The sequence below is a fragment of the Genypterus blacodes genome, unplaced genomic scaffold (genome assembly GCF_046128005.1).
Source record: "Genypterus blacodes isolate CSIRO-AG114 ecotype Tasmania unplaced genomic scaffold, CSIRO-AGI_Gbla_v1 ptg000438l_1, whole genome shotgun sequence".
NCBI lineage: Eukaryota > Metazoa > Chordata > Actinopteri > Ophidiiformes > Ophidiidae > Genypterus > Genypterus blacodes.
Genome location: NW_027467208.1, coordinates 4,540,087 through 4,552,701, shown reverse-complemented (window position 1 = coordinate 4,552,701; position 12,615 = coordinate 4,540,087). Strand labels below are relative to the sequence as shown.

Below are 12,615 nucleotides of genomic sequence, written 5' to 3'. Positions count from 1 at the left end.
CGAAATAGATCTTTTGTTCTTTGCTTTTTAGGATTGTTTTATATTCACAGTAAATATATATATAAATATAAATATATTTGTTTTATGGGAAAAGTTGTTATATATGCCGTATACCACATTGTATTGTGCTGTGCAATGAATCGGGTTATTTGTCCTGTTGTCCATGTCGAGGTACGTGTATTTCCTTCATTATCAGACAAGATGACAAACGTGAAAATGTATTCCTCATTCCAGCTGTATGTTATTTGATACTAAAAATTGAATGTTTAGTGTTATATTTGAGGGCGTGGTTGTAAAATACAAACAATAAAAATGGATGGAAGCGAACAAAGCTGACAAGTAATATTGTGATTTTTATGCTGTTTCAATGGACTCGTGTTCATCTGTTCATCTTCCTCCATGCTTCCATCATCTACTCTTCTGTTTAAATAATCCATAATCCTGCCCCCAGTGACCTCCTCCAGATATCAGGTATACGTGCCTTCCTCTTCTCCTCATCTTCCTCACCTGGCCTCTGGACTATTCCACCCTCACCAATAACTAGTAGTTACTGTTTTAGATTAAGAAAAGCACATGATCCTTAATGTTATTATACATATTTTAATATATTGTTATTATCGTCACTGCTTTTCATGCGTTACTATATTGTTGTCCATAGCAACCGTTTATCCAATAGTACCAAAGGGCAAACCTGCAGTACTTTGTTTACATTTTGTATTGTAACACAGTTCTCGTGTTACTTTGCGCTCTGCGAGTGAAGGCAGGTACGTTTTGGGGGGGGCGGCTCAAAGGATGAAGCAGATTAACCTCAAGAAGAGGGGGAAATGAAAACGTTGATCCCGAGGGGTGGCCATTCTCGTGTTACAGTGTGCGTTTTAGTGGACTGAAATATTTAACCTGTAAATTCTGCCATGGAGTAAAAGTTGAATTTGATACGTTGCTCCCTCTGTTGAATGAGGGATGATGGGTGGATTAGAGTTCTAATTGAATGGACATCTGATCCTATCACTGGCATTCAATGGAGGGCTAAGAGGCCCTTTTGTCTGCTCGTTACTCCCTCGTCTGAGCGTTTACATGACTCAACAGATCACATGCTAACACACCAGTCACAGGAAAACAAGTTTTATCCTGAAACTGTGTTCGCCTCCCCCCCTCTCTTTTATTCCATGGGTTTAATGAGATGTTGTTGCCTGGTGAGTGTGTAAATTAGAGTCATAGACTAAACCTGAATACGCCACATTCTTCAAGGGAGCTCAGATTTCCTCACTGATACTCCCCAGGAATGCTTTGCCCTCTTCGACACAACAATTGCACTTTACGGTCATTCTACAACAAATGTTAACTGTAAACAATCCTGCTGTTCTGCATTCCTGCTGCGGTGGAATGTCAGTATTTTGCAAGCGGGCTGTCACATTCTGACTGCAGGCCAATAGCATTAACGTAGGTGAGGAGATACTGAGCACTGATTGGTCAGGTGTTTGACTGACAGCCAGGTGGGTGTATTACAAGCGGGTGTGGCACTGAGATACAAAGCTGATTCTGAAAACTCCACTATCTCCACATCTTTTCACAGCTGCTTCTTACAGGTAAGAAAATGCCCATTTATTTGACTATTTGAAGAAATAAGTTTAAAACGAGTGTACAATGTTACTTTACCATGTGTGTTTTAGTTAAGGGGGTGTTAATCCCTCAAAAACACTGAAGGATTTACAGTGTTTTGTTCTGATGAGTACTATTCTAGTACAGTCCTTTTTTCGGATTTGGAAAGATGCATGAGTGTTAATGTTATTTATATATCTGCATTTGTAGGGATCATTACTCTGTATTTACCTCCAACATGGACCCTGAATACTTCAAATCCTATGTAAGTAAAAATCCCCATTTCCCTCTGTGACTGCATTGTGTTTACTTTGCCATATCAAGACATGACAATGGAGAAGATCATCATTGTGTTCTCTGCTTATCTTCATGTCGTCCTAAGTGATGCTTTTAGGGACACTGGCATTTCGTAGGGTCAAATCCTGTTTTGATGTTAATGATCTCACTATTGATGCGAATACAATTTCAGTAACATTAAATCCAGTCAGCCTATGCTCATTCATGGTCTTCAACTTTAACTCAACCAGTGGGTTGGCGGTCAATGTTCAAACTCCTAGAGTCAAAATTCCAAAGTTCCCAAGAATACCAACTACGGCACCATCGTTTTCGAGATAATTTAGAAGAAATAAGAAATAGTGCATGACATCTACAATATTTCCACTTGATAGGAGGGTGTATTTAAACACCTAGCATTACTAGCGCTGAAACAAGCAGATACATATCATATATGTCAGGAAAGTAAAACATGTTAATTGCCACAGTATTTGTCTAGTTTTGGGCCTCAACTGCGACACTTCAGCTGCCATCAATCGTTTTTGGCATCTTGATGGACTTCTCCAACCTGTCCTCTGTCCACCGCACCCCCATAAGTCACCTCAGTAGTATAGAATATTTAACATTCTCAAAATTCAACCGCAGAGAAAACTGAAACGTATCTTTGCTCATCTTACACATACCATGAATGTGTCTGCTGAAGATGTTACACATTCCTTTTCCACACATTCCTTCTCTTTATGTTTCAGTAGTGTTAGTTGTAGTAGCAGTACTCTCAGACATCCATCTTACCCAATAGGAAATGAGTTGGGGTACCCTTGGAACGGTGCGGCCTTTCCCCAATTTCCATGCTGAAAGGGATGCGATGGAGATCAAGACAGCAGTGGAGAAGAAAGGTAATCCTTTTGACCAGCAAGTACAGTAAACTGCATATGTATTGCCTAGTCCCTTGACATGTTCCTAATTTCTCTGTAGTTTGTGATGTAAATCTTAATTTTCATATTTCTGGCTCAGATGTAGTGACTCTGGTGAGAATCCTGACGAATCGGAACAACGAGCAGAGACAAATGATTGCCCAAACCTACCAAAACATTGCAGGAAAGGTGAGAAATGGACTCAGTGTGTGTTTCTCCTAGAAATGTACATATTTACATTCTTCTGATGCTAATTCATAAAATGTTGAATAACAGATCAAAGTCTTAAAGCCACAGAAGTTTCGCAAAACAACTAAAAATGTCTCGAAATGATAACATGGAGTCGCTCTGTGTTTCTGACATCTGAGATCTCTGCATGTTTGCTCATCAGTGTTTGCTGATCAAACATGATGGGAACTGGTTTGAACACACCTTTGTTTAGAAAAGGAGTTTATCATTGTAGGGTGTAATACTGTAATGGTGAATCCAGGGAGAGGATACCAGCTTTAGAATGATAGTCAAACTGTACAGGCGCATTGATCGAACATTATAGCTACATTTAACATCATTATTATATTGTTTATATTCCACTTTGCCTGGAATTGGGAAAATCTTAAAGCATTTCTGAAAAATTGTGCCGATGAAGTCAGCAAAGTTTCCCTAACAGAGCGTCAAATCTTAAAATGTGTGATGTCATCAGTTGGTTCTAATGCGTCATCTGTTCTCACTGTGACTCTGCGTTGCTCCAGGATTTGGAAACAAGTCTGAAGAAAGCTCTGAGTGGAGATGTGGAGACCCTGCTGCTGGCCCTGCTGATGACCCCACTGCAGTATAAGGCTCACCGATTACAACAGGCCATGTCGGTGTGTGTGTGTGACGGCAAGCATGATTAAGGACCTTTTTGTGAGGCAGGCATTAATAATGTTGTGTGTGTGTAAATGCTCATTTGCAGGGTTTAGGCACAGATGAGCAAACATTGCTAGAAATCCTGTGTACACGATCTGGCAAGCAGCTCAAAGAGATCAGCGCCACCTTCAAAGAGTGTAAGTCCTTTATGTATTCTCCTTTGTTAGATACATTCCTAAACTCCCAATCAATGATGTATCTGCCTGTTAAGCCCATAACACATACACTTGACTTGCTTTTTCATATATTACTCATGTCTGTAATGGTATAATATGTTGTTTGTCCCCCTTTCAGTATATAAGAAAGACTTGGACAAGGAGCTGAAGGCCGAAACCAGCGGAGACTTTGCCAAGCTTCTTCTGGCTTTGCTGAATGTAATTTCAAAGTATTTGTTATTTGTATCCGTTATCTGCTCAAGCCATTTACTCTGTCTTGAGCAAGAAGCATGACAACTTTGGACTGAACATTATGAATTGTTTCTCCAGCTCTTTGTAGCATTATGTGGCATTTTCAAACCTGCTGTAGCTTTGACCTTGAAGTGTTTCTACTCCTCTGATCCAACAGAAAGAAAGTGTTGCCGCTGTGGTTCAAAGAGACATAGAGGTATTGCTTCATTGCTGGCCTTTTATGCATGATTATTAATTTTCTTTGTTATTATTTTTGCCTATTCTATTAATACCATCAAGCACTGTATACTATGTGTACTAACTGACAGTTTGTACATGTACCCAAGCAGTTACACCCCTTATGCTTGTGTACTCACTGGGAATTGTGCCAGACTTTGGAACGCTACAGCCAGTCTCATATAATCTTCACAAATATTGACTTTATTACACATTTACTGAAGCACACTAAATGGAAAAAAAGGCTTAGCATCACATGTTGTTCTCCTGTGCTCCTCTGTGTGAATCTTGTACTAAGGGTGAGCATACGGATGAGGCAATAGCAGCTCATTGTGTTTATTGTGCCAGGCTCTCTCTGCATCATTAAATGGGAAAAAAGCTGACCCGGAGCCCTGGATCAACATACTCACCTCTAGAGACACAGACCATCTCAACAGAGGTGATTCACACGGTTCACTCAGCTCGGCCTGCCCTGAAACGTGCCTGTCAGATATATACGTTTTGTCCTTTGTGTCTCTTGCAGTGGTACCAAGTCAGCGCTTTAAATGTAAGCGTGCTTCAGTATGTGTGTTTCTTTGTATTTTCCAGTCTTGATGGGTCTGGAGCTGCAGAATGGAGAGGAGGTGCTGAAGACTGTTGAGAAAAAATTCTCAGGTGACCTTGAACTGGGACTGAAAGTGCTAGGTAAATATTACACATGACTCTCTCTCTCTCTCTGTGTGTATGTGTGTGTGTGTCACTAACATGTCTCGATCTCTGTGCCATGGCAGTGCAGTGTATTGAAAACCCTGATCTCTTCCTTGCCAAAAGAATAGCTGCAGAGAAGGTAAGAAGCTTTCGTCCTCAACCGCTCATTCTGCTAATTGTTATCATCGACCATAATTTGACTTGTAGATTTTGGTGGATCAATCAATTGATCAATGTATTGGTCAAGAGTGAGTATCAATGGATCATTCTTATGCCTTGGACAATCAGTAGACAGTTTAACTCTTAAACTAGAAGACATGAGCGTGATCGTATTGAAATCTGTCATTAACATTTTGAGATTCTGTATCCAGTTAACAGAGAGACAAAAGAACAACCAGACAGACAAATGTTGCTGAAAATGTAACATTATTATGAGTCACCTAACAGGACGACGTGGTGGCAAACAGAAGTCCTTGTCATAGTCGGCTATGGCATTTATCCCTTGATTTATTATTATATTCCGTGTGACCCTGCGTCTGGTGTGGTAAATGATTTGTCAAAACTGTAAAAAAAAAAAAAGGGCGGGGGGTGAGGGATGATGGGTCACAATATGAATTTGAATGTTTTAGTGCTTTTTACCACTCACAATAACAAGCCGTTCTGCCGTTATCTGATCACGGCTTTGCACGATTTCAGCTTTGTCACGTGTACGTGGTCTTCCTCGCCAGACTTGGTTGTGACCTACTACCACGATTCACCCAGAACTGGGGCAAAGATATCACATGATACGCGGTACATTGTGGTCCCAAGGTGGTAGAATGAGTCAGCAAACCAAAGACCCTCTCAGTCTTTAACTCTGAGCTCCTTCATGAACACATCTTTATCAAATCCCCATATGTCTCTATCTGACCTTAGCTCCATGGCTCTTACTCTTGTTTGTCTCTATAGACCAGATCCTAGCTTGTGTTGAATTCAAACCTCACATGCACGTAGCTTTTTATAGAAGCGTCTGCCAGATGAAAAAAATGTAAATGACTTGTGAGGCCACATAGAAATTGTATGGCAAGAGATAGATACAGCTAAATTTAAAAAGAAAGATGGATTTTTGGATCCACCTTGGATCTCACACCAAAATTCTCCCACAAAAGTCCCACACTTACCAAGTTTCATCAAACTACGATCGGTTACTTTCTCAGCGATCCTCCGGCATGTTACCCACGGCCTGACGGTGTTGTTTCACCCTTTCAGACGCCAGTATTGCAGGGTATCATGGTGTCTCACAGCGAAGAGGATCTCCTGAGTATCCGAGCTGCTTACCTCAAACACACGGGCACCTCTCTCTACACCGCTCTACAGGTGGGTGTGCACACACTCTCACTGTCTCTATCGATATTGTGTTTTTCAGATGAAACATTTCAGTCCATTTCAGTGAACTTAAGTGGTGATTTTATTTATTTCTGCGGTGTAAAAGAAGCACATTTTACATTTATCACTCTCATTTTTCCCCCAACAGAAACAATTCAAGGGAGATCATCTACAGGCTCTGCTGGCCCTCTGCCGATCTGAAGATTAAACTTGCACAAGCTTCAGATATATATTTTTTATTCATATGTTTCATTTTTTCATTCACACATTTAACAGTTTTCCAGCTTTGCATACATAAATTAATTCAATTCAATTACGGTAGTAACGGTAGTATTTTAATTGAAATACTTGTGTATGCCACAAGTCTTGCAATCACAATTTGAGTCTGACCTGCCACTTGCTTCTGCACTACTTTCTTATAAAGTGTCAAAATAAATTGTATTTTTTGTGTATTCTAAATTACTAAATAAAAGTATTTCTGTGCTATATACAGACTCATCCTGAAAAAGCATCTTGTGAAACTGTATGTTATTTTAATTTTTGTTTGATTTTCATTTTGTTTTGATAATTTCATGAATTGCATTTTGTAGGATGCATTAATCTGTGATCAACACACACGCTAATCGAAGTATGAAAAACTGCGGACTTGTCATCATACATGCAGTCCATGGGTATCATGGTGTCTCACTGCGAGGTCCCCTGAGTATCTGGGCTGCCTACCTCAAATACACGGGCACTCCCTCTACAGGTGTGTATGCACACACTCTCCCTCTCCCTATCGATATTGTGTTTTTTCAGATGAAACATTTCAGCCCATTTTAGTGAAGCTCAAGTCGTGTTTTAATTTCTTTTGCAGTGTAAAAAAAAAATCACATTTTACATTTATGACTAATTTTTCCCCAAACAGAAACAGTTCAAGGGACATCATCGACAGCAGGGGTGTCAAGCTCATTTTAGTTCAGGGGCCACATGCAACCCAATTTAAACTCAAGTGGGCCGGACTAGAGGCAGACATTTTTTCGGGAATCCCACGGGTCACAGGATTCCCACGGGAATACTGCGGGACGGGAGTCAACTTTACTATTATAAACACCAAAGAAAACAGCACAGAGGCTCCCACTGCTGAGCTTCCACTGGTGATTGGAGCCGCAGTTGTAGTCATAGCCATGGTTGTAGTCACTCCGCGTGGGGCCACTGGGGCCGCAGTTTTAGCCCGGGCCACCATCTGTATTTTAGAAAGACAGAAAGTAAGATACTTTGTCATCCAACAATATCCAATCCATATACAATCCAAATCAAATACTTTTTACTTTATTACCCTACATTAATACTTCATTTGTTGTCCACTCAAACTTTCTTCCAAGGTAAGAAAATTATATTAAGTTCCTCATATTTCATTCTTATTATTCATTTACAGCTGTGTCTTTCATTTAGAAGAAATGTAACTATGCAAATAAAATAAATAAATAAAAGAAGTTGAAATCCCTCTTATGAAGTGTCAGATTCCTTATCTGACCTCAGGATCTCATTAGGATGAGGTATCCGGCTGACTGAGTTACAAATATTTAGGGCACTGATTGTTATGTATGGGTTGCCTTGTTTAATGTGTTTGGTTTAGAGGAGAGCCAGATTCCCTAAAGAAGACAGTAAAGATGTAAATGTTAGGAGTCATTACCTTCGCTGAGGCCAGCAGGGTCAGCATACAGTGTGTGTGTGTGTGTGTGTGTGTGTGTGTGTGTGTGTGTGTGTGTGTGTGTGTGTGTGTGTGTGTGTGTGTGTGTGTGTGTGTGTGTTTGGTGTGTGTGTGTGTGTGTGTGTGTGTGTGTGTGTGTGTGTGTGTGTGTGTGTGTGTGTGCATGTGTGTGCGTGTGTGTGTGCGCGTGTGTGCGCGTGTGTGTGTGTGTGTGTGTGTGTGTGTGTGTGTGTGCGCACGCGTGTGTGTGCGCGCGCGCGTGTGTGTGCTAAAATTAAATTATAGGTTATTACAATAACTTTTAATTGAATGTCAATGGACAACTCCAGGTTTTCCCTTTGTTTTAGTGCAAAGAAATACAAGTTCATAGATTATATATAGTTTTTGTTTTTATTTACAAGTATATAAAACGTTATATACTGTTTTATCTCAATTTTAAGAGCCATCGGCTGTTCAGTTCTGGGTCTCAATGTTATGCTACTTTCGCTACTCTTACTAAAACAGTGCGACCCCAGTGGACAAATAAGGAATAGCAGTTTATTTTATTGAAAATTTTGCATATAATGTCTTTTAATTTTCACACTTTGCAAACAGGCAGGCCAGTTTCGGCCCACGGGCCTTGTGTTTGACAGCCCTGATCTACAGGCTCGGCTGGCCTTCTGTCGATCTGAAGATTAAATGTGCACAAGCTTCAGATATATTCTTTTATTTCATATGTACAGTACACATTTAACAGTTTTCCAGCTCAGCATACATTCATTCATTACATTCAATTACTACATAATGCTAGTATTTTAATTCAAATACTTGTCTATGCCATGCCAAGTCATGCGATCACAATTTGAGTCCGACCTGTATGATAATTATTGCACATGCATCATACCTACCATTTTCTAGGATGCATTTATCTGTGAAAAACACCCACGCTAATCTAAATATGAAAAATTGCGAGACTTGTCATCATACATGCAGTTCATGGGTGACAATAAAAAGCCAGATACAAGGCTTGATGTCAACTCCGACAAGTCTGGCTGAATGAGAGGCCTTCGGTTTTAACAGCCTCGTATTTGTTATATTTACATTTCACGTGCAATGGTTCCCCTCAAATACATAACAAATACATGTGTGTACATTTTACACATACACATACCCATTAACACATTTGCATCTGTCAGTCCCTTCAAGATACTTCCCAAATTCTTCTTAACCACTGGAGAGCATCTAGCACTCTATGCTGCCATTGCTCAATGGCACAACGTGTAGAGGAGCAAAGGCACCAAAGAAAACAGCAGAGAGGCTCCCACTCCTGAGCTTCCACTGATGGTTGTGGTCAGGGTTGTAGCAGTGGTGACTGGGGCTGCGGTTGTTGTCGTGGTGGTTGGGGCTGCCGTTGTATTGGTTGTGGCCGCCGTTGTAGTTGTGGCCATGGTTGTAGTCATGGTGGTTGGGGCCACAGTTGTGGTAGTTGGGGCCGCTGTTGTAGTGGTTGGGGTCACGTTTGTAGTCGTGGCCATGGTTGTAGTCGTGGTGGTTGGGGCCACAGTTGTAGTTGTGGTAGTTGGGGCCGCTGTTGTAGTGGTTGGGGCCACGTTTGTAGTCGTGGCCATGGTTGTAGTCATGGTCGTTGGGGCCACAGTTGTAGTTGTGGTAGTTGGGGCCGCTGTTGTAGTGGTTGGGGTCAGGTTTGTAGTCGTGGCCATGGTTGTAGTCGTGGTGGTGGCGGCCACCGTTGTAGTCTGATTAGGAATAGAATGGAAAAATCAATCATTTTAGAAAGACAGAAATTAAGTTACTTTGTCATTCATTATATCCAATCCAAATCTAATACTTTGTACTTTATTACACTACATTAATACTTCATCTGTTGTTTGCTCAAACATTCTTCCAAGGTAAAAAATTACATTATTTTCCTCATATTTCAGTCTTATGATTTATTTACAGATATTTTGGAAGAAATGTATATTACTTACTATGCAAATTTAAAAAAAATGTAATTAAACAAAACGATGAAATTCCTCTTATGAAGTGTCAGATTCCTAATCTGACCTAAGGATCTCAGTAGGATGAGTTCCGGCTGACTTTACAACTATTTAGGGCACTGATTGATATGTATGGGTGGCTTATGCCTTGTTTAATGTGTTTGGTTTAGAGGAGAGCCAGATTCCTTATAGAAGACAGTAAGATGTAAAAGTTGGGAGTCATTACCTTCACTGAGGCCAGCAGGGCCAGCATACAGAAAGCCAGAGCCAAAAGCTTCATGGTGGAGAGAGAAGAGGAGGCAGTGAAAAAACCAAGCGAAGATGGACCAGGGATGTTCAGGTGGCACAGGTGGAACGATGGCTGATGTGGTTCTGAGAGCAAATCAAGTTGTCCCTGTTTAAGTCGCTTCCACAGAGTTTCAAAAGTGTTGAGAGATGACTTTGCTCCTCCCTTTCATACAGATATATCACGTTACGGAGAGAAGTGGGTGTGGACACATGACGTATGTATTGCCCCTAGATACAGGAAGATGGTTAGTGTGTGTGGGTGTATATGGTAGGGGGTTGTATGAGAAAGGAAAAACTGGGCATAATACTTCCTTGTGTCATATCTTCTTTGCACTTTGCACCCACTTATATGTGTCGTTACCAATCTTCTTTGTTGGTCACGTGTGTCGCTTTTGACCTATTTTGTCAAATTGTACTGCACTATTTCTGATAGTGATCGGTTTAGAACCATGAAGGAAATTAAACTTATTTCATCAATCACTATTATCTAGTCATCACTCACGGTTCATCTTCTTTCAATCTCAAATTGAAAGAAGATGAACAATATTGATGAGCACATTTTTACAGAAAGCTTTGCAACACTAGAGGTTCCACTTTATAACCTCTTAACATTCATGGAAACAGTTTTACAGCCTCACCATGATGTTGACTCCTGGTGTAATGTTTAAACCACATAAATGTATATATATTGGTCCTCTGTAAACACTTCCCAGCAGTGACGGAGCTTCAGGTGACGGCTTTGGCAGGTGTTTTGTTTTAGCAGCAGTTGGACCAATCATAAAAACAAATGTCTAATTGAGGAAGCAGGTACACAAATAGGTCAAAGTGTTTTTAGATTGTACATTTTTATAACAGGTGGAATTGCAAGTTGTAAGTTCATGAAACAAACAGGAAATATTTAAAACTTGTAGCTTTAAAAGTAGTAGCTTGAGCATCCCATTATGGTGGTGATCAAATGCTGTTCAAAAGCAAAAACTGAGAGTGAGCCTGTTTTCTTTAAGATGGTGTCCTAGTTCAAGGAGCAAGATTCCATCCATTTTGCTGTATTTTAGTTCAGTTAATTATTGTTCAGGGGTTCAGTTAGAGTTAGCATGTGTATCATTCACGCCTCTCCCATCTTCCCTCTTCCCCCCTCTAATGATCTCTTCTTTAATGTTACGTAATGGACAGTGAGTTCGATTGCATTTATTGCGTGTGTGTTCATGCTGAAAGCGTAACATCAGCTCTGAGTTTGTCCTGCTGTGCAAACACACCACAAACACAGCCTGAGCCCTCCTCTTCTAATAACCTCTTTCTCTCTTTCCACCTCTGTTGTCTTCACTGAGTGTGGCAAATCACAACACTCTCGCCTGTGGACGTCTGTCCGTAGTTTGACTTAACCTTAACCTTAACCTCAACCTTTGACTTAAACCTATGAGGCCACACAAAGCACAAACAGACACATACTGTACATCACAGCAGGCACAATTCAGATTTTTATTCATATATATAATGACAATATGACAATATGGGTCATCTAATATGTAGTGTGGAAAAAAATAACATTTATTTAAATCTGTTATTATGCCTTAATTGTAAAAATTCAAATTATTAACTGAAACATTGAGTGAGTTACGCTTTGAATTGCGATTAATAGTAAATCCCAAAATTACATAATGGTGAGAAAAAGTATTAATTTTAATTAGTTTTCTTCAGTTAAATAAATATCTTCACACAACATAATAAACATTATAGAAAGTGAGATGATTGCATTAAAATGTATTTGCAACATGCCACCTTCAAAATAAAGCTCAGACAATATTCTCACAGAGTCAACATCAACAAACACGTTATGACACATGAGCAGCTTCTTTCCCATTTGACCCTTTTCTATTTTTCGTTTTGGATGCCAACATTGAAGTACTCTACACTGAGTACGCTCTACACAGTATATGTAAAACATATGTGATCTAATCTGCACTAAACACATGGTCAAAGTTGCTCAAATAACATTGCATTTAACTCCACTATGTTGTAGTTTCACGGTCAGCGCAGCTCTGAGCCTCAGGGGGCGCCTTACAGCCAAAGAGCATGAAGCAGAAAAGAGGCACACAGCAGGCTGGCAGGGGTGGAGGTGTGTTTCCCTCCACTGTTGGTGGTATGGGATGAGGCCTTCGTTGTCATGATCTGTTGTGGCCCTTGGCCACCTGTAAAGTTGGAAGTGATATTGGGCACCATCGTCGTCAAGGGGCTGGTAGGCTGTGTAGCCACAGTTCGCTGGACAATGACAGAGTAAGACAAGAAGTTGC

The 12,615-nt window shown here is 40.4% G+C and overlaps 2 protein-coding genes across 2 annotated transcripts; one reads left to right on the top strand and one right to left on the bottom strand.

Moving 5' to 3' along the window:
• Window positions 1-1,499: 1,499 nt before the first annotated feature.
• anxa14 (annexin A14) lies at window positions 1,500-6,878 on the top strand. The gene is made up of 13 exons (XM_076139052.1): window positions 1,500-1,586; window positions 1,810-1,864; window positions 2,672-2,768; window positions 2,887-2,975; window positions 3,536-3,649; window positions 3,739-3,829; window positions 3,987-4,066; window positions 4,257-4,295; window positions 4,664-4,754; window positions 4,904-4,999; window positions 5,086-5,141; window positions 6,251-6,358; window positions 6,516-6,878. The coding sequence occupies exons 2-13, from the start codon at window positions 1,838-1,840 to the stop codon at window positions 6,573-6,575; spliced, it is 948 nt and encodes a 315-aa protein (XP_075995167.1). The 5' UTR covers window positions 1,500-1,586; window positions 1,810-1,837; the 3' UTR covers window positions 6,576-6,878.
• Window positions 6,879-8,703: 1,825 nt separating this feature from the next.
• On the bottom strand, window positions 8,704-10,539 carry LOC142989792 (uncharacterized). The gene is made up of 3 exons (XM_076139479.1): window positions 10,511-10,539; window positions 10,266-10,411; window positions 8,704-9,796 (listed from the first exon to the last, which is right to left on the bottom strand). Exons 1-3 carry the CDS (start codon window positions 10,537-10,539, stop codon window positions 9,282-9,284), a joined length of 690 nt encoding a protein of 229 aa, XP_075995594.1. The 3' UTR covers window positions 8,704-9,281.
• Between the last annotated feature and the right edge of the window lie 2,076 nt (window positions 10,540-12,615).

Coding starts and splice junctions, on each gene's coding strand:
- LOC142989792 (XM_076139479.1), bottom strand. CDS start 10,539: ATGTGTCCACACCCACTTCTCTCCGTAAC. Junction 10,412..10,510: donor CACCCACTTCTCTCCGTAAC/GTGATATATCTG, acceptor ATTTGCTCTCAG/AACCACATCAGCCATCGTTC. Junction 9,797..10,265: donor CCCTGCTGGCCTCAGTGAAG/GTAATGACTCCC, acceptor ATTCCTAATCAG/ACTACAACGGTGGCCGCCAC.
- anxa14 (XM_076139052.1), top strand. CDS start 1,838: ATGGACCCTGAATACTTCAAATCCTAT. Junction 3,650..3,738: donor GATTACAACAGGCCATGTCG/GTGTGTGTGTGT, acceptor GCTCATTTGCAG/GGTTTAGGCACAGATGAGCA. Junction 4,755..4,903: donor CACAGACCATCTCAACAGAG/GTGATTCACACG, acceptor TGTATTTTCCAG/TCTTGATGGGTCTGGAGCTG.